The sequence below is a fragment of the Lycorma delicatula genome, chromosome 4 (assembly GCF_047948215.1).
Source record: "Lycorma delicatula isolate Av1 chromosome 4, ASM4794821v1, whole genome shotgun sequence".
In the NCBI taxonomy this organism is placed as follows: domain Eukaryota; kingdom Metazoa; phylum Arthropoda; class Insecta; order Hemiptera; family Fulgoridae; genus Lycorma; species Lycorma delicatula.
This window is the reverse complement of record NC_134458.1, coordinates 211476308-211501848: the sequence shown is the minus strand read 5'-3', so window position 1 is coordinate 211501848 and position 25541 is coordinate 211476308. Positions and strand designations below refer to the sequence as shown.

At 29.7% G+C, this 25541-nt stretch overlaps 1 protein-coding gene across 3 annotated transcripts in view; it reads left to right on the top strand.

The window, feature by feature from the left end:
• Nucleotides 1–25541, top strand: part of Iml1 (GATOR complex protein Iml1) — a 199049-nt gene that overhangs the window by 13171 nt on the left and 160337 nt on the right. For all 3 annotated transcript variants that reach the window (XM_075365142.1, XM_075365139.1, XM_075365140.1), the window contains 5 exons: nucleotides 1419–1556; nucleotides 5972–6141; nucleotides 17494–17619; nucleotides 22785–22925; nucleotides 23172–23314. In XM_075365142.1, the coding sequence (XP_075221257.1) occupies nucleotides 1419–1556; nucleotides 5972–6141; nucleotides 17494–17619; nucleotides 22785–22925; nucleotides 23172–23314 (718 nt within the window). The remainder of the gene's footprint in view (nucleotides 1–1418; nucleotides 1557–5971; nucleotides 6142–17493; nucleotides 17620–22784; nucleotides 22926–23171; nucleotides 23315–25541) is intronic.

Sequence of the window (25541 nt, the reverse complement as noted above, 5' to 3'; positions counted from 1 at the left end):
AGTTGATGAATATAATCATAGTATGACTGATATGATATCAAAGACAAATAGAGTTTATATTATTAAACTATTGATGAATCACGAGAAGCTGCAACATGTGGGAAAACTACCCCTGGGAATGTTGTTCTGGTAGATATCAATGACTGTGGTGATCTGTTGCATAACGTACAATTGATGGAGGGTCAAGAGTTATGTTAAGGCATATTATATTGATTTCTGATGTTTAGTTAACAGTGCTATGGGGATTGTAAGAAATTCAGATGGCCTGCCCTGCAAAGGGACCAACTAGAAAGAGGTGAGTTACCAAAAGCTGTGTTAATAAAATTTGATGACGAAACAGTAGGTACAAATCAAAGATGAAGATGGTTGTGCACCTCAATGTTTATGATTTGTATTAACGGTGCCACATATCTTGTGCAGAAATTCACATTACCTGCCATACAGAAGACCATAAAACATCATCTAACATGACGCATACATATAGAATATCAGGATTCTCACTGTCCCTTCTTACCTGCCAGATGGTGAAAAATTTAAATTTGAAATTTAAACTTGTAAAAATGCCAAATTATATAATACAGTTGTAAAAATGTTTTCAGTTATCTTTGCAACAATCCATTCTTTCAAATTTACATTTTTAAAAATAAACGAAAAGACAATGACTATAAATAGATCTTAGAAATCATAAACATATTAAACCTTACAAAACTGTATTAAGCTTTACATGCTAAAACAAAGATTACACACAACCTGATAGCCTTACTGTTGGTTCCCTTATATCCAGTACCTTAGCTGAAATCTTTCTACATCAAAGAATAAATGCATAGTAGTTAGTTATTAGTAATGAACATGCCTAAAATAATAATCTGTTCCACCATCATAATGTAACCAGGCACCAAGAACAATAATAACTGTTAACTTGCATAAACAATCACATTAAAAATTGAACTTTACAGCCGAATTTGAACATAGTAAACAAATAATCTGTCTGCCTTCACAATCACAATTAAACTACCTTTATATATATAGAACCACATGTAGAATACAATTTTGGTGTTCAAAAATTTATATCTCAAATTAATTCTGTATTTTATAATGCTGCATTGATATAACAGTTTTCCATGCTTTTCCTTGATCCTTCTTAGGCAATTCCTTATATTTGTCTTTGGTTTAGCATGTCTGCTCTAGCCTGATGTAATATGTAATCTATGTATGCTGTGAGTAATCCATCAATCTGAATAAAATAAACTATTTGTTTAACGTATTTATCTCTTCCTATGAAGTGGTTAGTGAATGCTGATGCACTGTTTTTATGTGTTCATTATATATTTTTTAAAATCGTATGACATTAGGCAGAATTTTTTATTCAGACCTATTCATTCGTTGGCTCTTAATCATTTTTTTTTTTGTTTTTTTAGGTGAAGATCTTATTATTAATCCAAAAGATTTTCCTAATTTAAGGAAAGGTGATATAGTAGAAATCTATCACCCTGAGGATGAGTTTAGTCGTCTTTTACTTCAAATAACATCTTTTAAAGAAGATCTTCAAGGAAGAGGTAAATTATAAGTAAACTAACTTAAAATCTTTTTGATCTCTCCAATGCTTGAGAATCTTTTACCTTTAATTAGTTAATCTTACTTATATAGGAATTAATTTTTTTATATTCAATTTTTTTTTGGTTGATGGCAATAGGTGATGAAAATTATTTAAAACCATAAACTTATTAAACAAACTGAACAAATTTGTTATGTAGAGTTTTTAAAACTCACTTCATAAAGCTTTTATTTTTCCTCTTCTGAACATCTTCAGTTACTGTCACAAGGCAACTGAAATTATTGTCATGAATTATAGAACTATGAGCATTAAGAAAAGGGCTTATCTTCATAAAATTACCATCTTCCCTCTTAATAACTTTGTACTTAAATCTGAGTGTTAACACTCAGATTCACTCAGTGTTCTTGTTAACAGCTGTCTGCAGACTCCTTACCTTGATACTAGTCTGTTACATTTTGCTTCTGGTGAAATGGGTGGTTCTAAATGAGGGTGTTTACGTGAACACCCATGAGAGATTATTCAACTTGCATGAAAAATTAATCTTTTCTGTAGCAAGGCTAGCTGCTGGGGTACACTCCCACTCCAGACCTACCAACCCTGGAGGTCTGACCCAGTACTCCACAGGAACCATCCCATGTCATGGAAGAGAATAGATGCACAGTCTTTGTACCGACTCCAGATCCCCACTCACTGAAGCTTTTAGGGCTCCCATGCACCGACACACATAGACACCTTACTATGTGCTTGTCATCGTGGGAGACACTAGGACAATAGAAGAGTCTTGGTTACATCTACTGTTACATCAATGATGGCTATCATATTGTCAGCTCTAATGGTGGTGTAAGTCCATTCCCAAAATCGTTCACATTAAACATGATCTACAGGTGACAAAAAAGTCCAGTCTTTGTAGTGATTGGAAGATGGAAGTCTGGTCAAAAGAACGATCACACATCCAAGGAAAATACTTGGAGCACTGTTAGCCATCTTTATGTGTTGTTCTGATATTACACCTGGAACATGGAATGTAGATGGTATGTTCTGGACGGGGGGGGATTATATACCTCAGGAGTAATTTTTATTCAATATACAGTTTTAATTCTGAAACCTATTTGACATCCAGTGAGGGAAAATTAAAAAAAAATAAATTGGAGCTATGAACTACAACACATAAACCTGATATTTATCAGGTTGGTTACCTAACCATGTTTATCTTCTAATATGGGAACATAATGACCAAATAGATCATCTGAATTTTCTAAATTCCTATGGAGTTACAATGTCAAAACAGCGATAACTTAATTATGCAGAAGACTAAGATTGGGCCAGTAATGTGGTAGTCATTTGAAGCCGTTTTATTTTTACAGAATAAGATATTAATATAATTTAAATACATTTTTGTATAAAATTAGTAATATTTAAAAATTAAATAAATGGAAAATATCTATATTCATAATATTTTTTAAATTGCCTGAATCTTTCAACAAATCCCTGTTATTATTTATTAATTGCATTATAATAACTGAATGAATAAAACTAACTAACTATTACTAACTAAATAATAAAAATTAGTTGATTGCAAAAATTCTATTAAAAATAATTTTTTCAAATAAAAATACTTTTACAAGAAAAAATATATATATATATATATATACAACTTCACTGGACTTGTTTCTATATAGCTTCAGATTTTAAATAATCAAACAATCAATCCGAAAGTAAAGGCGACTTTCAGGATGGGCCCACCTTCCCACATTGTTTAATCCCACCCTTTCACTTTCACAACGATCCCTTTCCAGGAATGCCATCATTTATTTTTTGGCATTGTAATAGTTACATATTTTATCATGTTATCCATTTGAATGTCTTTCAAATCCAGATAATCAATTTCAGGGTGATAATTAAAAGCTGATTTGAGACCTAACATATTTCTTGAAGGTTAGGAACTTGATTTTGAGGCCGAGTAGTTGTTTTTTTCTTTAAATCTTTGAGAATGCTGGGCATAGATTCTTGTGTACAATTACAGGTTCAAGTAGTCCTAGAAATTTTCTTGTCTTTGACTTCGCTGACGTAGGTATTATGAAAATATTAATTCCAAATTGAAAGTCGAATCTATACTAATTATGTGTGTGGCTTATCCTGATGGAAGTTCTTAGTATAGGATATAAAAATCTCAAGTGCTACTTTACTCGTTTGAGGATGAGTTCTTGCAGGTTGCTGCCAGATTAGACAATGAGATTTAAATTTATTAAAACACATAATAACTTTCTGAAAAAGTCAATATTGATCTTTTTCAGAAAAGATCAAAATTTCCAGAAAAGATTTTTCCAGCTAAAGAAATTCAATATTCCTCAAATCATCAAAATTTTGTTGAATATGTAAATAGTTATTATTCCCTTTAAATTTATTATCAGATTGATTTGTTTTTATGTATATTATGATAATAATACAAATTTATCTTTTATAGACAATGACATTAAATTTAGTAAATTGCATAACTGTTTGAAGTTGATATTGACATAGGGAATGATGAATCTAGATGACAGTCTTTATAGAAAATATCTGTCTATATAGAAAACAACATTAAATTTAGCAAAAGAAGTTATAACTTATTTATACGGTTTTTTTTAATTTGTTTTATGTAGTAGTGAGACTGGTAAAGTTTGAATTGTGGTAAATATTCCAGGGTCATAAGAAAGAAGCTACAGTTGTAATTTTTTGGTTTAGTAGTTTTTATGGTTATCGGGAACAAATGAAAAAGAGGTTGCCTCTTTATAAAGCAATAATATGTAGTTAATAAATTTTATTTAGTTTGTTATTTAAAAAGTTTACAGTATTAAATAATCTTTTTGATTCATACACATATCATAATATATATATAGTACTTGTTGAAAGGTTGACAAGCTTGACATATGCTTACATTCAATCAATATTTCTTGTACTAAACTAAAATCTTTTAAAGCGAGAAACAGGGTGTTTGTAAAATAAAAGTCTAACTACCTTTTTATTAACGTTAACTCTTTTTTTAAAAATTTAAACTATGATTAGAGAAAAATGTATTAATTGTCATTTTAGGAGAAAGGGACACTAATAGATATTGAACATTTTATTAAAGCTTTATATTAAAAAATAAATTTTATAGCAATTTAGAGAAAAAGAAGGAAGAATTTTCGGAAAATGAATAGGAAACTTTTATCTTTATAAAAACTTGATATATGGTATAAGACCCTATGTTTTAATGCTTCAACTCAAACAATTTATGTAATTCTAAAAAGTAAAGATGAGTTATTCGTAAGAATTGTTCAATTTACCTAACAAAGATGTCTATCTGATAAAATATTATACCTAGAGCTGTAGTTAGATCAGTATCCTTGAATATAGGGTATATATTCAAACTCTTATACATGATTACAATGTGATATTGTAGTAAATAATGGGGAAAGTTTAGTATTAGATTATATTATAAGAGAGTTTAAAATTAGATGATATTGTTTCATATTTACAGTAGCAAAATCTCATACTAAAGAAATTGGAAGAAATAAAGGATTTACTTACAAAAGATGAAAATATCAAATTAGCAAAAAAATATTACAGAAAATGACCTAAACCCTAGTATAATTGATAATCCTTTTTGCATTGTGTAAAATTTAAAAGTGAAATTATTGTACAAATTGAAGAGAAGATAAAAATGACAATCAAAATTGTTATAGCAAAAGTACACAAAGCTCATACATCTGTAATTAAGTAACTTAACTTAAGTATAAAGAAGGTTGATCATAATTGTTATTTCCTGCTGATGGCAAGAACAAACGACATCAGGGATACCAGTTCCTATGAAAAGGGATGAAAATCTCTTTTACTATCTATCTATCTATCTATATTATTAATCCAGGTATTATCATTTATTAATTTGGATCACAATCATATGTATTTTTACAACTTCAGTCAAGATTCTTCCATAAACAAAGTTATAAAATCTGTTAATTGTGGAGTTAAAATTTATATATTATAAATATATATATATATTTTCTACAGACTTCTAAAAGCCCATGTCCTTTGTTGTTTCTCTTAATTTAGACCAAATTCTTGGAAAGGCTTCAAGAATTGGAGTAGAACTTTAATAGCATACATACATCTTGATATCAGTCTCTGGTTTCAAATTTTCAAAATATTTTAATTATTTATAAGAGTTAAAAATAGTAAAATGTCATTTAATTGACTTAAAATTTATTTATTTCATTGCTAGTCATTTTCCCTCCCCTACTTCTTTTTTTTGCATTATCTGACATCCTCTTATTCTGACTGAATGGGCAAGTCAGAACTGTATCATAGTAGTATTGGATAAGTTTACTTAATAAAAAGGTTGATTTTGAACATTTTAAGTTTTTAATTATTATTATATTTATCTTCTGATTTTAGAAACGATAAGTGTTGAAACAAGTATAGCAGGAACTTTTCAGTTACGTACGTATGCTGATGTTTGTTTTAATGTTGTTAATCCTGATTCAGTAGCTTTGGATTCTGTTGAATTAACCTTCAAGGATCAGTATCTTGGGCGCAGTGAAATGTGGAGGCTAAAAAACAGCTTGGTAAGTTTGTTTATAAATATATATATATATATATATATATTTTATTTTATATATATTATTATATTAGTTACTCATATATTATTTTATATATATATATATATATATATATATATATATATATATATATATATATATATATATATATATAAATAATTTATCAAAACCACTTATAAATACTTCTATTAGCAAGATTAATGTAAACCTGCCAATTTATAAAAAAATACTTACCATTTATCATCAGTTATAAAATGTTATTTCAGGTAATGCATTAACCATTAATTAAGTTTCAGAGTTATATGGTTTTTTTATCCCTCCCATCTGTGGATGATAATTTCAATATCTATTATAGGTATTAGTGAGCTCTACGGGCTTGTATAATTTCCTTATGTTTATTTTTATTACATTTTTCTTTTTACATTAAAACTGTGATTTAAATTTAGCTGAATTTAAAAAAGTGCATTAATATGAATTTAAGCAATTTATTGGAAAGAATTCCCCTGCTGAGTTTACTGATCTGTTTACATTATCTGCCTCAGTCTTTCTTATGATTGTGTTGCATTACCATGCAACACAATCATAAGAAAGACTGCATCTAGTCAAGATGCATTAGTCAAGATGCACTAGTCAAGAGTCACTTTAATAATAATAACTTATTCATTCATTTACTAACCATACAGTTAGAATATAAAACGTTATACAAAAAGAAATGAATCCATGTTCAAGGCATTCATTAAAAGAATAAAAAGGGTTTATAATAAGCCAGTCAAGTAACTTTAGTTTAAATTTTTTCAAAGAAGCTTCCTTTGCATGCTTAGGAAGCATATTAAAAAAAAATACCCCTTACAGACCAGCTGTTCTTTAAATCAGTACGGCCATAAGGAACATTATATCTCATTTATTTCTCATGTTATACACATATATATTTAATCTCTGATCAGAATTACTCAAATTACATTTAACCTTCAGTGAACTATAATAAATATAAAGATTTTTAACAAATAACATTTTTAGTTCTACAAACAAATCAGATCATTGATCATGATAAAAAACAGTAAGAGACCCGAAATTGAGCTGCTGGACACTATGCATGACCTCCACATTTTCAGATAAAGTCCCTTAATGTTTACGACTTACTTTCTTTTTGTTAAATATGACTGAAGATCCTATAACACTTGTTTGTATATACTGTAAACAGATAAATTTTCAAGAAACAGTTTATGGGAAATATGTCAAATGCTTCTGATAGATCACAAAGTGTAAGGAATACCATATTTTTATTTTTTTGAAATTCATCTATTAGAATGATATATTTCTGAGCCTGAGTTGTAGACTTGCTAGGACATAAACCAAACTGATTAGGTGATAAAAGCTCATATTCATTGAAATACCTAAGCAACTGTTCATACATCAAGTTCTCAATGACCTTAGAAAAGACAGGAACAAGACTAACAGGATGATAGCTGCCTGGTTCAGTCCTAATTCCGTCTTTATATAGGTATAACTTTTACTTAATTTTAATGGACTTGGAAAAACGCCTGAAGTAAAATATAAGTTAACTACCATAGTCACAGAAATAATATTAGAAAAAATTATTGTCTTATTGACGTAATTATTATAATAATTAGTAGTTAAGTAGTTACAATAATCTGAGGACCTGGAGTTCGACTGTCTCTGAGAATTATGATGCTTAGTGTATGTCTAAAAGGAAGGTACTGTTTTACAGTACCTGTATAAGCCAGTAGTACCTGTAGCAGTACTATTAAAGGTTGTTATGAATATTATACTTATATGTGCATACATACTGAAAAGAAGCAACTTTAGTAAAAAGTAGCAAACAGTTTCTGTTAATGTAAAAAAAGTGAAAAGATTCTTTAAAGCAAAGGAATAGCATAGGTAAGATAAAGGTTAATAGAATTTGAAGATTTAAAAATAATAATTTAAAAAAATATCAATAATAAAAGTAATTTTAAAATAGCCTCAGAAAAAATCACACGGTTTTTTATGATGAACTCTAAATTTAATAAATGAACAATGTTTATAAACAAATGTTCATCGTTTAGAAAAATGTTGTTAGCCAGGATATAGCTTGGCCGTGTTGTGCATTTTAAATGCACTGCACAGCACCACACTAATCCGTACTGTTGTAATCAGTAGCACTGATTATCAGTTCTTGAATAGTTATTCAACGTAATATTTTTGACCCTTTAAATTAGAGATTATCAGATTTTCTCTTTCTGCAATCTTAAAAATCTTTATTAGATAACAGTTCACATACTATCATTGGCACAACATGAGTTTTTCTTTCGTCACTGTAAAAAAAAGCTTAAGAAAATTTAGTCATCACTATTTTACACAATTTTAGCCATAAACTTAATGGAATTTAAAACTTATAAATAGTATTTTTTAGCATTTCTATTTAATATCTTTTCAAGCTACAGTAAACAACTGATGGAGGGGTTCTAGTAATGAAATATTCATCGCAGTACAAAGTGCAGATGAATTACTTTTAGAATATTTACGAGTATGTATGAAAATACAAAGTTAAATTTGAGGGCTGTTTTTTTTCAACCTCTGATTATGCATTTAAGTAAACAATAGATAGGCAGGAACCAGGTCTGCATATCATGCAATTGCGCCGCTCTCCCACCACAACTTCTGCCATTGCCAGCTCCATTGCATCAGTTTGAGCCGAGCTACGGGCAATCGCTGCTGCGATCAATGCTCCTGCCAACTGTGATACGTTTTCTGCAAGCAGAATGATGTAGCGCTGCTGAAATCCATCGCAGAATGAGCTTAATGTATGGTGAAAACTATGAGTAATGGTAGTGTATGAGAATGGTGTAGGAGATTGAAATAAGGGCGAATGGACATCCATGATGACGGTGGGCAAGGATCCAAGTCTGTTGCTACTATACGCCTGGTGGAGTGTGTTCATGATTTTGCCCACGACAAATGGAGGTTTATGATTAGTGAACTTTCTGCAGAAATCCCAGAAACTTCAAGGTCTTCTCTGTACATAATTGTGACTAAAGACCTAGGATACCGGAAACTGTGCTCATTGGGCCCCAAAAATGTTGAGTGATGATTACAAAATGCAGTGAATGGCGTCAGCCTTAATGTTACTCATGCATTACGATAATGAAGGGGAAGAGTTTTTAAAGTCTGTCGTTACTGGCGATGAGACTTGGATCCAGTATGACGATCCAGAAACCAAAGAAGTCTTAAGCAGTGGATGCACACTTTCTTCTCCAAACAAACCGAAAAAGTTCAAACAGACACTGGGCAACAGGAAAACAATGGCTACAGTTTTTTTGGGACTATAAAGGTGTCTTGTTGGTGGACTTTATGGAGCTGAGGACAACAATAACAAAGGAAGTTTATTGTGAATCTTTACGTCGTCTCTGCAGAGTGATCCAAAATAAATGAAAAGACATGCTTCTCTCGTCCACCGTGGTGTTGATCCACAACAATACATGACTGCACTGTGCCAATGTGACCATTCACCGTTTAGTCCAGACCTAGCACCTAGCAATTTTCACCTCTTTCAAGAATTGAAGGCATGGTTGGGCGGACAATACTTTGCCACCAATAAAGAACTTCAGGAGGCTGTCAAGATGTACCTTACCTCACTGGCAACAAACTTATTTGAAGTGGGCATTGGAAAGATGGTGTCACAATACGACAAATGCCTCAATCATTTTGGTGATTATGTAGAAAAATAAGTTAGATATTACTCAATTTTTATTAATAAAACTATTTTATGTCAATGTGTCTTTTTTTATAGCCCATCGGAGGTTGAAAAAAAACAGCCCTTGTTTGTATAATTGTGTAGTTCTAATTAAATCAGTATTGTTAAATATAAAATGTTGAGTATGTGAATTATATTACGTAGACAAATAGCTGTAATTCTTAAATTGAAACTATCTACATACGGTTGAGTATTCTTGTTTTTTTAAATATAATTTTAGTTCTGATAAACAGATTGTAAGTTTTACTAAACAGCTTCAAAAATCAGGGAAAATCTTTATATATATATATATATATATATATATATATATATATATATATATATATATATATATATGTGTATATTTAGTATAGGCCTCTTGTTTTCTCCTACTGATTGGTGATATATACATATATATATAAAATGAATTTGTTTCTTTTTCTTAACTCTTGTGAAAATCAAAGAAATATCTATTTTCATTTTCCTATTTGGAATGTTTCGTATAGAAGGGATATATTATTTTTAATTTGTTGCTTTGCATTATCTATGCCAGTGTTTCTTATACCTATGACTGCTTAAAAGGGTTTGAGGTGCAAGAGGTACTAATCAGAGTTGCATTTTTTGAGATTAATGTTGTTCAGCTCACAGTCTATGTTGAAAAGAGTGGAGTGTCATACTTTAAGAGTAAAACAACTGCATTTGGTGGGTTTTTCATACTAATAGTATCGTTAGTTGGATGGAGAAGGTTTATCTATGTTAAGCTTATCATGGGATGCTTCTTACTATTGAAATTAGTTTTACCATTCATATTAGCTTGCCTACAAGTGTTATGTTTATTGCACAAATTAAGAAAGCTCTTTTGCTTAGTTTATGTCCACTGAGGCCAAAATTTCAGTTTGGTTAAAACAAATTATATATCGCTGCTTTTGCTATTACAAAAGGGATGATTATGTACTTAGTTCTTATCAATAACAAATTAAAATTTTTTTGTGTAAAATGATTGTTATTTTTTTTTTAAGATGTAACCAAATTTGATATACTCTACTCATTATTTTTCAGTTATGTTTTCATATTTCTTTCCTGCATTAACTTAAAATATTGTTGAAGAGCAGAGCCGCCCTAGGGTCGGGCAACTGCCTTGGGCCCCCACCCCACGCTTAAGAGGATACAGCATAATAATGTTTTATAATTAAAATGTAACAATTTGTATCTCAATCTAAAACTTAATTTTAAAGTATAATTGTAAGGCACACTGGAAAAATCTCATTAATCTTGATTTCTTGATACAACTTTGCTACCAATTGATTTTATGATCTACAAAAAGAATAACTTTAATATATAAATCCAAATATATTTGTTTTTATTAGTGTTCTATTAGTAGTTTTTTTTTATATTTTTATAAAAGACTAATTACCTTAAAAATAATCATAAAATAATAATAAAGAAAAATATAATTTTTATAATATAAGTTGTAAGTTGGCAGTATGTAACCTACCAATAAAACTAGGCACCAAGTCAGGTTGGTGTAGTTAGCATATCTTAGGACATTTATGTAACTACTAGTGAAAAAGAGGTACCTCCTATAGGCTCCTGGTGTTTTTGGTTTTTTGTGCAGGATATTTTTGAGTTTTTTTGTTTATTTTGAGTGTTGATGGTATATTCTGAAGTGCTATAGAGACCTGTGAGTTTGGAATGCGAAATACTTAGTGAAAAAATAGTTATAGTGCTTTTTATAAAACAGTGAAATGGACACGTGATGAGCCACATTAAATATTCTTAAAAACAATTAATTAGTAAATACATTTATTTAGAAATATAGTGATATGAGAAGGGTTATTATAGTGTTATAATATATATTAAAAATAGAAAATATATTTTATATTTTTTCTAGGATTTAGAATATTAGCAATGAATACGAGTTGAGATCATGATAAAGATAGAAATTATTTAAGTGGTAACCAGAAAAAAAAAGTGCCGATAATAAAAAAATTTTGAAAGTCATGCAAAAGATGGTCTTTTAAAATATTTAAAAACTGATAACGAAGAAAATAATCTGGCTATAGCTAGCACTAGTGTACAAAATAAAGAAGAGTTACAAATTATATACAAAGAATTACCTTCATTATTGAATGAAGATGGAACTATAAATGATGAAAAGATTTTTTCTTAACACAAATGAGGAAACTAAAGAATTATCAACCTTATTGAAAGATTATCCTGGAACATGGCCATCACACTCTTCTGAGAAAATCAGATTATTATTATTAATTAATAAAAACATTGTTCAAGTAACAAATTATGATTTTCCCATAGATGAACTAGGTAGAAAATTTAATATATCTTATTATACAAAAGTACATGTAGGTGGAGAAAAATATTGCAGAAACTGGCTTCTCTATTCAAAACTAAAAGATAAGGTATTTTGTTTCTACTGCTATTTATTTTCCTAACCAATTGTCAAGATCATCTTTAGCATTAGTAAATGAAGGTGTTTCTGACTGGAAGCACCTTGGAACTTGCTTAAATGACATGAATTATCGTTGCTTCACAGAAAATCACTTAAAGATATTATGAAGCTAAAAAAGGTTGCAAAAAGAACAAACAATTGATGATTTTCATTAAAGACAATTAAATTTAGCTGCAGAACATTGGTGTGAAGTTCTTAGAAGGATTATATTTTGTATACAATATTTAACTAAAAACAACAATGTACTTCGTGGAACGAATCAGACAATTTAAAAAAAAAATAATGATAAATTTTTAGGTTTAATTGAATTAATTTCAAAATTTGATGCAAGAATGGCAAAAAATATAAGACATATCAAAGATAAAGAAACAAATTATCATTATTTAGGTTGGAAAATTCAAAGTGAGATTAATCTGTTGGCAAACAAAGTTAAAAATGAAATAATAAAAAAAAAGTAAATGTTATGCTGTACAGTTAGACTCTACTACCAATAAAAGTCGTATTGAACAATTGACTCTCATTGTTTGAATTGTAGAAATACCTGACGAACAAAAACGAAATGAAGTTGAAATTAATGATTATTTTATTGGTTTTTCTTCTGTGCCAAAAAGTACTACAGGGTTTGCTTTATCAAAGCAAACAAAGCATAATTACGTAAGCAACTTAAAATTTTAAATATCTCTTTGAATGATTGCCGTGGACAGGCTTATGACAATGGGGCTAACATGGTCGGCAATAGAAAAGGTGTGCAAGGAAGGATTTTGAAAAAATCTGACAGCATTTTTTGTGTCATGTTCTGCACACAATTTAATAATAGATGATATGGCTTCCTCGGTTCCTATGGCTATGACATTTTTTGGAACACTTTCAAGACTGTATATACTATTTTCCACGTCTGTTCACAGGTGGGCTATTCTAATGAAAGATTTAACAAATTCAACTCTAAAACCATTATCAGATACATGTTGGGAGTGCCGAATAAATTCAGTGAAGACAGATTTGATATAGACAAAATTATAACAGCATAAGAAGAATTAAATTATTTGACAGAGGATTCTAGGGTGAAAAGTGAAACACATTCCTTACTTGAGCATGCAATTAATTTTGAATTTGTTTTATCTACAGTTATTTTGTATGAATTATTATTGGCAATCAATACAGTAAGTAAAACTGTACAAAAACCTGATTGTGATTTAAGTATAGTAACTAAGGTTTTAAAAGGGTTGATGGATTTTTTTTTTAAATTTAGAGAGAATGATTTTTTAAAATCTAAAATGGAAGCAAATAATATTTGTGAAAAAACTAATATTTCAAACAAATTAAAAACCGTAAGAATAAGAAAACGTAAACGTTTGATTATGAAGGAGTGGAAACAGATGAATATGTAAATGATCCAGAAAGAAATGTCTACAGAAATTATTTCTTAGCAATAATAGATGAAGCGATATCTTCATTACAAGAAAGATTTGAACAAATTGAAAATCATATTACTATTTTCGGTTTTCTTTACTATATTCCACTATTACGAACAATGGAAGTCGACCAACTTAAAAAGCTGTGCATGGATTTAGATTTAAAATTAAGGCAAGATGATAATCCTGATATAAATGGAGCCAATTTATACAAAGAAACTAAATTTTTTTTTTTGATCTGTACTAATGTAGAAAATACAGTGCTTGAATGTGCTGAGAAATATGCACAATTCTTTTCCATCTGGCCATTAGTTTAAAAATATTATTAACAATTCCGATTTCAACAGCATCAGTAGAATGAAGTTTTTCTGAATTAAAACTAATTAAAAATTATTTATGAACAATAATGTCACAGGAATGATTAACAAATCTAACATTTTTATCTATTGAAAACAAAATATGTGAAAAATTAAATTGTGATGATTTAATAAAAACCTTTGCTGAAATAAAAGCCCGCAAAATTAATATTTCATAAAATAGTACGAAAGGTTCATTAAAAAAATAAAAATAATTAAATCCAAACATACAATCTTAAAAAAATATTTTTTTTACATTTTTTGTTTTATAATTTCCGCAATTTTGTTTAAATAAATTTTTAAAAAGATAAAATTAATTATTTTAGTTATTGGTTTTTTTCTTTTTTACTAATACGTAGTTTATTTTTAGAAAAGGCCCTGCAATTTCAGATTTACCCCAGGCCCTACAAAAGCTAGGGGTGGCCCTGTTGAAGAGTGTAAAATACTGGTAATATGCAAGAATTTACATGCATAAATTTAAATTATTAAATTATTATTAAGTTATTTAAAAATATAGTTATCTTTAAATTAATTAATCAAAATTGTAACACCATATTATTTTGATAATTTACTGAGTTAATCTCTTTTTTTGAGATAATTTATTTTGTATTTTAATATAGATGGTGATTATTTCAAAAGTTACCATATTTATTATTCAACAGCTATCAGTCCCATCGCATTTCTATTTGCAAACACGTATACCATTCTTGGGGGAAATCTTTTTAAAATAATCCACCCTTTCCGTTACACCTACCCCAACTCAAAAATCTTAAATGGCAATGGTAACATTTAATTGCATTAATTGATAACCCAAAAAAAATAATGAAAAGAAAATTAAATCTGCCCACCTCTTTGCTTGATAGATGCGAAAAATCTTTTGGGGTAGTACTTTTTTAAATTTCAGTCCCAACAAAAATAACTATAAAATTACATGATATTACTTCTTAAACCATTTGAAATAATCATAATCTATGGATTAAAACTGACAATTATTTTTTAAATTACATATATAAATTTTGTCCTTAAATGCATTCTAACCCCTTGAAAATTTAGAAATTTTAAATTAGATGATGTAGCTTGTTATACCTCATTGTAAGGCCCTTTGAATGACAAGTAATGTTGTTTAAATAAAATAAAAATTGGTTCACTGTTATTGAATTTATGATTAAACAAGTGGTGTTTTTAGATTATGTTGAGTTACTGACCCAAAGAATTAGGTCTGAAATTGTCCGTTCTTGTTAAAAATATGGGTTTTAGGTTTTTCCAGCATTGAAAAAGCGTACCAGTAAACACAGCATTATAACATTAGTTAAACATGAAAAACCAATAATAAGGTACCTACCTACTTCTTTGCTGGAAACATGTTGAAAAATTGTTTACATTCTTATAACAGGTTATAATTTTCTGCCAGTTACTGAGATCGTAGTTTCTATGGTAAATTTTTGCGAATTTTTTTCTTTCATATTTTATGCAATTAGTGACAAAAAGTATTTATTCTATTTATTTCATCTTCATGTTTTATTTAAATTGTTGTGTTTTTTAGTTAAAATTGTCATTTGGTTTGTGCTATTGTTCTACCATTGACCTTTCATTTTTTATCTTTAGTAAATTTGTCTCGTTAAAATGACTTAATCTGGAAGAAAGGACTGAACTAATTTTTACATACAGAGAACAAAATAAATGTGCTAGTAGAACTGCCCAAGTGTTTGATAAATGACAGCCAAATAAAAATGATTCACACTCTTACATTGTAAAACTTGTCAAAAAAATTCCAATTTGACTGTCATGAATAAGAAACGTGCAGGGCAAAAGGTTTTAGATGAATTAACTGTGATTGAAATCTTGGGAAATGTAGTAACAAATCCTCAGAAATCAATTTTTTAAATATCCTGTAAAACTGGAGTTTCTTATGGTTCTGTTTTCACTATATTAAAATTGAATTAATTTTTTCCGTATAAATTTCAACTGCATCAAGAACTGAATGAGGATAATGATGACAGAAGGATTTAATTCTGTGAAGAAATGATTAAATTAATAGATGCCAGTCCAATGTTTATGAAAAATATTTGTTTTTCTGATGAATTCATCCTCTTTCTAAATGACTTTCTTAATAAACATAACTTCTGATACTGGAGCGATGTAAATACTCATGTTTTCAATGTCAGAAATATGCAGCATCCTGAAAAAATAAATGTTTGGACCAGGATTTAAGGTGATAACATAATTGGTCCAGTATTTATCGATTGGAATTTGACAGGTGAAAAGTATTTGCAGTTGCTGGATGAAGTTATTCACCCACTAATAGTCCATGCCTTAGAAAATCAGTTAGATGACAATGGAAACATGTTGCTTAACAAAGACATGGTTCACTTTCAGCAAGATGGAGCACCTGCTCACTGTTCACTTCCAGTTCAACAATGGTTGGACCGAATGTTTCCTGGGCATTAGATAGGTAGAAGAGGAACAGTTGAGTGGCTGGCAAGATCTGTTGATCTTACACCACTGGACTTTTTTTTTGGGGACATTTAAAATCAATAATTTATAAAGAAATTCATACTAACATACAAGAGTTGAAAAGTAAAATTGTAAGAGCATGTAGTGATTTAACTAAAGAAACTTTAATAAAAGTAAGATGTGAATTTCAACTAATACTTTATTATTGTTTACAGGAAAATGGGAATCATTTTGAACAAATGATTTAGAAATTGATACTTTTATTTTATTGATGTAAAAAAAATATTTCATATTATTTCTTAGGACTCTTATTGTTAAAAACCTTCGTAACAAAATTAACAAATGATTTAAGCTTTATTTTTTATTAATAATTATCTGGTAATAAATTTTTCAACATGTTACCAGCAAAGAAGTGGTACCTTATTATTAGTTTTTCATGTGTTGTGCTTACTGATACGCTTTTTCAATGCTGGAAAAACCAGCATTGTTTTTTTTTTTAAATTTAAAAAATGTACTACCCCAAATGGTTTTCACCCCTACCGTGTGAAGGGGTGGGTGGATTTTAATTTTCTTTTCATTAAAATTCATTATTTTTTTCAGGTTGTCAATGTAATTAAATGTTACCATTGCAGTTTAGAAATTTTGAGTTAGGGTATGTGTAATGGGTATGGGCAATGTGTAATGGAACCCTCTGCTTTTTAAGCAGAGGGCGGGTTCCACCTCTTTGAAAATAATTTTAAAAAGGTTCCCACCAAGAGTGGTATACATACCTGCAAACAGAAATATGATGGGATAGCTGTTGAATAATAAATGTGATAACTTTTCAAATAATCACCCAGTATGTGTATATCTCATTTTTTTATTTTAAGTAATTATTCTCTTAAATGTATACAATCTAGACACCTATGTTGTTAACGCATTGCTTTGTTGTTTTAGGTAAATACATGTGTTTATTTAAATAAAAAAATAGAATTTTGTGGAGGAAGTGTCAGATGCCAAGTATATGAAATGTGGTCACAAGGGGAAAGAGTTGCTTGTGGTGTTATTACTGATGACACTAAGGTATCTGATTTAATGTTACTTTATATTTATATTATAAACACTGTTCTTAGATTTTCAATTTCACTCATAATTTTTTTTTATATATATATATTTGTATCATCTTTTGTCAAATATGTTATTTGCTTATGTCTTATTCAGTTAGTTTATATAGTTCAAGTAAACAAACTGCACATATGAGTGTTCGAGCAGCCAATTTACAAGCATCTCCTGTAAATCTTGGTACATATAAAAACTATGTGACGTTAATATCAGTAACTATGCGTTACTATATTTTAAATTATTATATATTTTTTAAATTTAAATAAATTAAGACATTTTATTTGAGTTTTTTAAGAGTTATGAAATTGTCAATTGTCCACAAACTGTAAAATTTCACTAATATCTTAAATTAAATTTCTATGATAATAAATAATAAATTTATTTTTATATCTGATTGTGAGAAATCCATAGTGCTGTCAGTATTAAGAGGTACAATAGGAGGCTCAATTTTTTTTTTCTGTTATATTATTCAGTTCCCAACAATTTGGTTCTAACAGTACCTATTACATGTTTTATAAAGTTTTTCCATTCCTGCTGGCCTGTTTTGTTAATGGCTTTTAAGCATTAACTTTTAACGTCTGATATTTAAAAAGCAGTATTTTCTGATGCTATGTAACTTTTGATTTGTCCCAAAATTAATTCAATTGGGTTGAATACACAATGATTGGGAGGTAATTGAAGCACGTTTTGCCACATCCATTGAAACATCCAGTTTTGCCACTGGATCTTTTTAACTCATCAATTTTATACACATTAAAATTACTTTTGATATGCGAAACCCTTTGCAGTAATTGGACCTTAAGTTCATCCTGTTCAAAATCACTCCTTTTGAACTAAGCCACATTTTGATATCATTTTTTCCATGACACGGCTGGAATTCTTTCCTTTTTACTGAATAATAAGGGGCGTTGTCTATGACAATAACTGAATTATCTTCTAGAGGAAGTAACACATCGCTAAACCATTTCTCAATAAACAAAATTTGTGTACTTTTTTACGAATTGTGTTTTATCAAAATCATCAACTTCTAAAAATTGATCTACGGGGCTTTTTTTTTAGGGAACATTAGTGGTTTCATACTCACAAATCACATTTTGCAGTGAAGCAGCACAACTTCCACTTTTGAGCAGTTTATTAATGACATCCAAAATCAATGCTGTTGGATTACTGCCATTCGCTTTTGTAACCATTTAAAGTGATGTGTTTTTTTGCATGACTTAAGGGCTTTTTCACAGCCTTTTTTTAGGAGGGGATATCGGTAATCGTGTACTTTCTGTGTTAGACATGGTTTCAAAATAATATTATAACTGAAGTCATACAGACACAAATCTAGGAATTCACTACACTCACATTCCAGTAAACTTAAAAAAATGCATTCTATTAACTTTAAATAACATTAGAGTAAATAAATAAGGTGCAACCATATCGGAGAGGTATCTGTTGAGAGCCAGACTAAAGAATGATTCCTGAAAGAGGACAGCAGCTCTTTCAGTAGTTGTTAGGGGCGTGAGTCAGAATGACTTAAACGGCCATATCAACATCACTCAGTCCTCTGAGTACTGCGCAGCTGAAAGCAATGGAAAACTACAGCTGTTTTTTTTCCAAGAAAATGTGGCTCTCTGCATTTTCATACAGCAATGATGGAGGCGCTTTCCTTGGTAAAATATTCCGGAGGTAAACTAGTCCCCTGTTCGGATCTCCGGGTGGGGACTACTAAGGAGGGGGTCACCAGAAAATTAAAAAATAACATTCTACGAGTCGGAGTGTGGAATGTTAGAAGTTTAAAAAAGGTTGGTAGGCTAGAAAATTTATAAAGGGAAATGGATAAGATAAATATGGATGTAGTAGGAATTAGTGAGGTTCGGTGGGAAGAGGAAGGCGACTTTTGGTCAGGTGATTTTAGAATAATTAACTCAGCTTCAAATAATGGGCAGGCAGGAGTAGGTTTCATAATGATCAAGAAGATAGGGAAGAGAGTAGAGTATTTCAAAACACATAGCGATAGAATCATTGTAATAAGGATAAAATCAAAACCTAAACCGACAACGATTGTTAACGTCTATATGCCTACAAGCGCCCATGATGATGATGAGGTAGAGTGTGTATACGAAGAGATTGATGAAGCAATTAAACACGTAAAAGGAGATGAAAATGTAATAATAGTTGGAGATTGGAATGCAAGCATTGGAAAAGGAAGGAAGGAAATATAGTGGGTGAATACGGGCTGGGCAAAAGGAATGAAAGAGGGGACCGACTTATAGAGTTTTGCACGAAGTTAAATTTAGTAATTGCCAACACCCAATTTAAAAATCATAATAGAAGAATATATACTTGGAAAAAGCCAGGCGATACTGCAAGGTATCAGATAGATTATATCATGGTTAAGCAAAGATTTAGAAATCAACTCGTTGACTGCAGAACTTACCCTGGAGCAGACATTGATAGCGACCATAATTTGGTGATAATGAAATGTAGATTGGGGTTTAAAAACCTGAAGAAAAGGTGTCAGATGAATCGGTGGAATTTAGAGAAGCTAGAGGAAGAGGAAGTAAAGAAGATTTTTGAGGAGGACATCGCAAGAGGTCTGAGTAAAAAAGATAAGATAGAAAATGTAGAAGAAGAATGGGAGAATGTTAAAAAGGAAATTCTTAAATCAGCAGAAGCAAACTTAGGCGGAATAAAGAGAACTGGTAGAAAACCTTGGGTTTCAGACGATATATTGCAGCTGATGGATGAATGTAGAAAATATAAGAATGCTAGTGATGAAGAAAGTAAAAGGAACTATCGGCAATTAAGAAATGCTATAAACAGGAAGTGCAAACTGGCGAAAGAAGAGTGGATTAAAGAAAAGTGTTCAGAAGTGGAAAGAGAAATGAACATTGGTAAAATAGATGGAGCACACAGGAAAGTTAAGGAAAATTTTGGGGTACATTAATTAAAATCTAATAATGTCTTAAACAAAGATGGTACACCAATATATAATACGAAAGGTAAAGTCGATAGATGGGTGGAATACATTGAAGAGTTATACGGAGGAAATGAATTAGAAAATGGTGTTATAGAGGAAGAAGAGGAAGTTGAGGAGGATGAAATGGGAGAAACAATACTGAGATCTGAATTTAAGAGAGCATTAAAAGATTTAAATGGCAGAAAGGCTCCTGGAATAGACGGAATACCTGTAGAATTACTGCAGGTGAGGAAGCGATTGATAGATTATACAAACTGGTGTGTAATATTTATGATAAAGGGGAATTTCTGTCAGACTTCAAAAAAAGTGTTATAGTCATGATACCAAAGAAAGCAGGGGCAGATAAATGTGAAGCATACAGAACAATTAGTTTAACTAGAAGAATTGAGAGGAGAGTGGAAGAAGTGTTAGGAGAAGACCAATTTGGTTTCAGGAAAAGTATAGGGACAAGGGAAGCAATTTTAGGCCTCAGATTAATAGTAGACGGAAGATTAAAGAAAAACAAACCAACATACTTGGCATTTATAGACCTAGAAAAGGCATTCGATAACGTAGACTGGAATAAAATGTTCAGCATTTTAAAAAAATTAGGGTTCAAATACAGAGATAGAAGAACAATTGCTAACATTTACAGGAACCAAAGCAACAGTAATAATTGAAGAACATAAGAAAGAAGCCGTAATAAGAAAGGGAGTCCGACAAGTATGTTCCCTATCTCCGTTACTTTTTAATCCTTACATGGAACTAGCAGTTAATGATGTTAAAGAACAATTTAGATTCGGAGTAACAGTACAAGGTGAAAAGAGAAAGATGCTACGATTTGCTGATGATATAGTAATTCTAGTCGAGAGTAAAAAGGATTTAGAAGAAACAATGAACGGCATAGATGAAGTCCTACGCAAGAACTATCGTATGAAAATAAACAAGAACAAAACAAAAGTAATGAAATGTAGTAGAAATAACAAAGATGGACCACTGAATGTGAAAATAGGAGGAGAAAAGATTACAGAGGTAGAAGAATTTTGTTATTTGGGAAGTAGAATTACTAAAGATGGACGAAGCAGGAGCGATATAAAATGCCGAATAGCACAAGCGAAACGAGCCTTCAGTAAGAAATATAATTTGCTTACATCAAAAATTAATTTAAATGTCATGAAAAGATTTTTGAAAGTATATGTTTGGAGTGTCGCTTTATATGGAAGTGAAACTTGGATGATCGGAGTATCTGAAAAGAAAAGATTAGAAGCTTTTGAAATGTGGTGCTATAGGAGGATGTTACAAATCAGATGGGTGGATAAAGTGACAAATGAAGAGGTATTGCGGCAAATAGATGAAGAAAGAAGCATTTGGAAAAATATAGTTAAAAGAAGAGATAGACTTATAGGCCACATTCTAAGGCATCCTGGAATAATCGCTTTAATATTAGAAGGACAGGTCGAAGGAAAAAATTGTGTAGGTAGGCCACGTTTGGAATATGTAAAACAAATTGTTGGGGATGTAGGATGTAGAGGGTATACTGAAATGAAACGACTAGCACTAGATAGGGAATCTTGGAGAGCTGCATCAAACCAGTCAAATGACTGAAGACAAAAAAAAAAAATAAAAAAATAAATAAGTAACAGAAACACAAAAATTGAATACAAGAATAAAAGAGTGATCATATGAAAAGATCAAGGGTTTTAATAGAACTGAGAAGACAGTGTATAAGCTTTTTGATTATATTGACTACTACATGACAAATTAGTTATGCGGTGACTATATATGAGTAATGATTGTAGTGTTGTATACAGATATGGCCGCATTGTGAATCGGCACTGATGCAAGGGATGTGAGTCAGCAGAATCATGATGAACTCATTCACACAAACACAATGTTTATATGTTTATTTTGTTTATTCTTCACTCTATAAGCAAACTGAATACAGTATAGTTAAAAAAAGTGGAAGGCTAACCATTTTCTGACCATAATTTTGAATGGATTCACATAATAGTTAGATTTACAATTATAAATGATGCCAAGATATTTATTTAATACCTTTGTGTTGATTATTTGGTAGCTTCTTTGGTTTAACAAATTTTTCTTTTTTAATCAGTATATTAGTATATATTTTATATAATCTTTATTTTGTACATTTATCTGTTTATTTGTATTTATTAAGGTTGTATTCAGATCATCTACTAGTATGGTATATCTATTTTTACAAATGAGTTCAGAAATGTGGGATTTTGATATTCATGGTGATTTGTACTTTGAAAAAGCTGTCAATGGTTTTATGGCTGATTTATTTCAAAAATGGAAGGTAAGAATTTTTATTTTACTTGTATTTCATTTATTTTTACATTTTGGTAACCTAATGTTCATTATTACAATGTGGTCAGCTCCTAGTCAATGTGACAACATTACATTAATCATTTTTAAAATTGCATTTTAATTAATACTTCTACGGTGTTTGAACAAATTTGATTTTTTACCTGATTAATTGAAGAAGATAATTTTTTTATTTTGAATATTTGAAGTTTATACATTTTTTAAATGTTTTTTACAGAAGCATGGCAGTAACCATGAAGTTACTATAGTTCTTTTTTCAAGATGTTTTTATGCTGCTAATAGTTTAGGTGATTTTCCTGAATATATGAGAGAATGCATGCAGCAGGATTATAAAGGACGTTATTATGAAGACTTTTACAGGTTTTTATACTATTTAATTATTGATAGAACAAAAAAATTATAATTTTACTTAGAACTAAAAATAAATGTAGGTGTATTTTTACAGTTATGTTAATTTCATCTGGTAACTAATTTTATAAAAAAATCATATTTATCTCTCAAAAATCTGATGAAAGATTATGCAAATGAATCTTTGATTATAAAAAATCTTCCTTTTTTTAATCCTGTAAAAGAATCTTTGATTTTAAAAAATCTTCCTTTTTTTAATCCTGTATTTTATTTTATAATTTTTAAGGTGAAAATACTGGGAGTTTTTCATATTCACAACTTTTTTTTAATGGTTTTTGAAAACAAATTTGTTTTAAACAAAAAACTACTCGATCTATCACAACCAAATTTTTACCCATATTTCTTTGGCATAACTGAGAAGATTTTTTGATATATTTCATCTCAAAAAAAAAAAATACATATATATATAGTAGTAGAGATTTGCTGTTTGAATCTCAAACTTTAATGAATTGAATTAATGAACTGTGATTCTCTATCCTGTATGAACTGGGTTTGACTGAATGATTCAAATAAATCAAATGAATAATATTACAAAAGTAATAGAATTACATTTATGTTAAATAAAATAATATTAAATAAGTTAAAACAATTTTTGTTTAACAATAATGAACTTCCTGTAGGGACTATGTGTGAGACTAGAGTGGTAAGGTATGTGAGCACAACGGAGGTTAGACCAATCATCACCATCAACTGGTAACAAATGGGATGCTGTTTTGGGAGGTGCAATGTGGTGCTCTTATAATATCTCTGCAAACATTTATCTGATTTTCAAAATTCAAATGGGGTATTTGTTAGTAGGTTGAAGGCTAACTTTTGCATGCATCAGGTACACTCTCAATCTAACAGATCACGGTTATTTGGAAATGTTATCTAAAATTGAAACATATTTTATTAAAACATGTGAATAATAAATAATCCATTATGGTTCTGCACTTCTCATTCACGCTGTGAAGTTCTCTTGCTCCTTTCTTACAGTGAGCCGCTCCAAAGATATTTTTCAGTAGAGGTATTTTCAATTGAGTTCTTATTGAAATTGAAGACAATGTTATTGTGAGTGATTTATAATTAACGCCAAGCATAAACTACTGAAGATAAATTGATGAAAATTTGTATACATGTTCTATATATAACTGTACACTAAGAAAGGATTTTTTTAAATCCCGAGTTTAAAGGGGTAAAATGGAGTAACAATGAAGTTTACTATTTTTTATTAATTTCTCGATAACAAATGAAGATATCAGCTTGATTTTTCTGTGTGTAATTTTCATGTGAATATCTAAAAACCACTTTATAAATTTTTTGAAGTTCCAAATTTCAAGGGTTAAAATGGATTTTGGAATTTTTTTTTAAATTTTGCAGTTTTTTTAATTTCTCGGTAACAAATTAAGAAATCAGCCTGATTTTTTGATGAGTCTAATCTTCATCTGAATAAACCCGTTTCTGGATTATAAAAATTCGACTCTGAAAGGGGGTGAAGAAAAAACCATACAGCGCAGGCAAAGCTGCGACTGTGAGTTAGTAGAATATAAATATAATTTAACAGTATAAAACAGAGAAATCATATGAATCTTAAAAAGATTAATTTCAGTAAAATAATGTATATATATATATATATATATATATATATATATATATGTGTGTGTGTGTGTGTAGTCATAACATTTCGTTTATTTATGTAAAAAATATTGCTTTTCCTCTCAATAAAATGTACAGTATTAAGTACAGCTTTGAAAGTACTTTTCAAAGGTAACATTTTTAAGCCAAGCCCCATCTTCAGCAAATAATATTGCTATCTAATATTAAAGTTCTGGTTTTAAGATGACAGCAATATCATTATTTTGTCAATTGTTTTAAATGTTTATTCTTGCTTTACTACCCTCTCTGTAGTTTGTTTTAAAGTAAATTAGCTATCTTATAAATTTCTTTCATCCTCTACCAAATTGTTTTAGTGGTTTCTAAATTTAATTTTGTTCCTGATTTTATAAATATAATGTTTTATCAACTATTCTAATGTTATGTTGTTAGTGTTTATATATATATTTATACGTAACATTTTTTTTATTTTAGATTGTAAATTATAATATTAAGACTTCGTTTTAATTTAAATTGTTTTGCCTGTTGAAAACTTAAAACTAACTAAATAATGCCATAACAGTTGTGTAAGTAGATCATCTAAAAA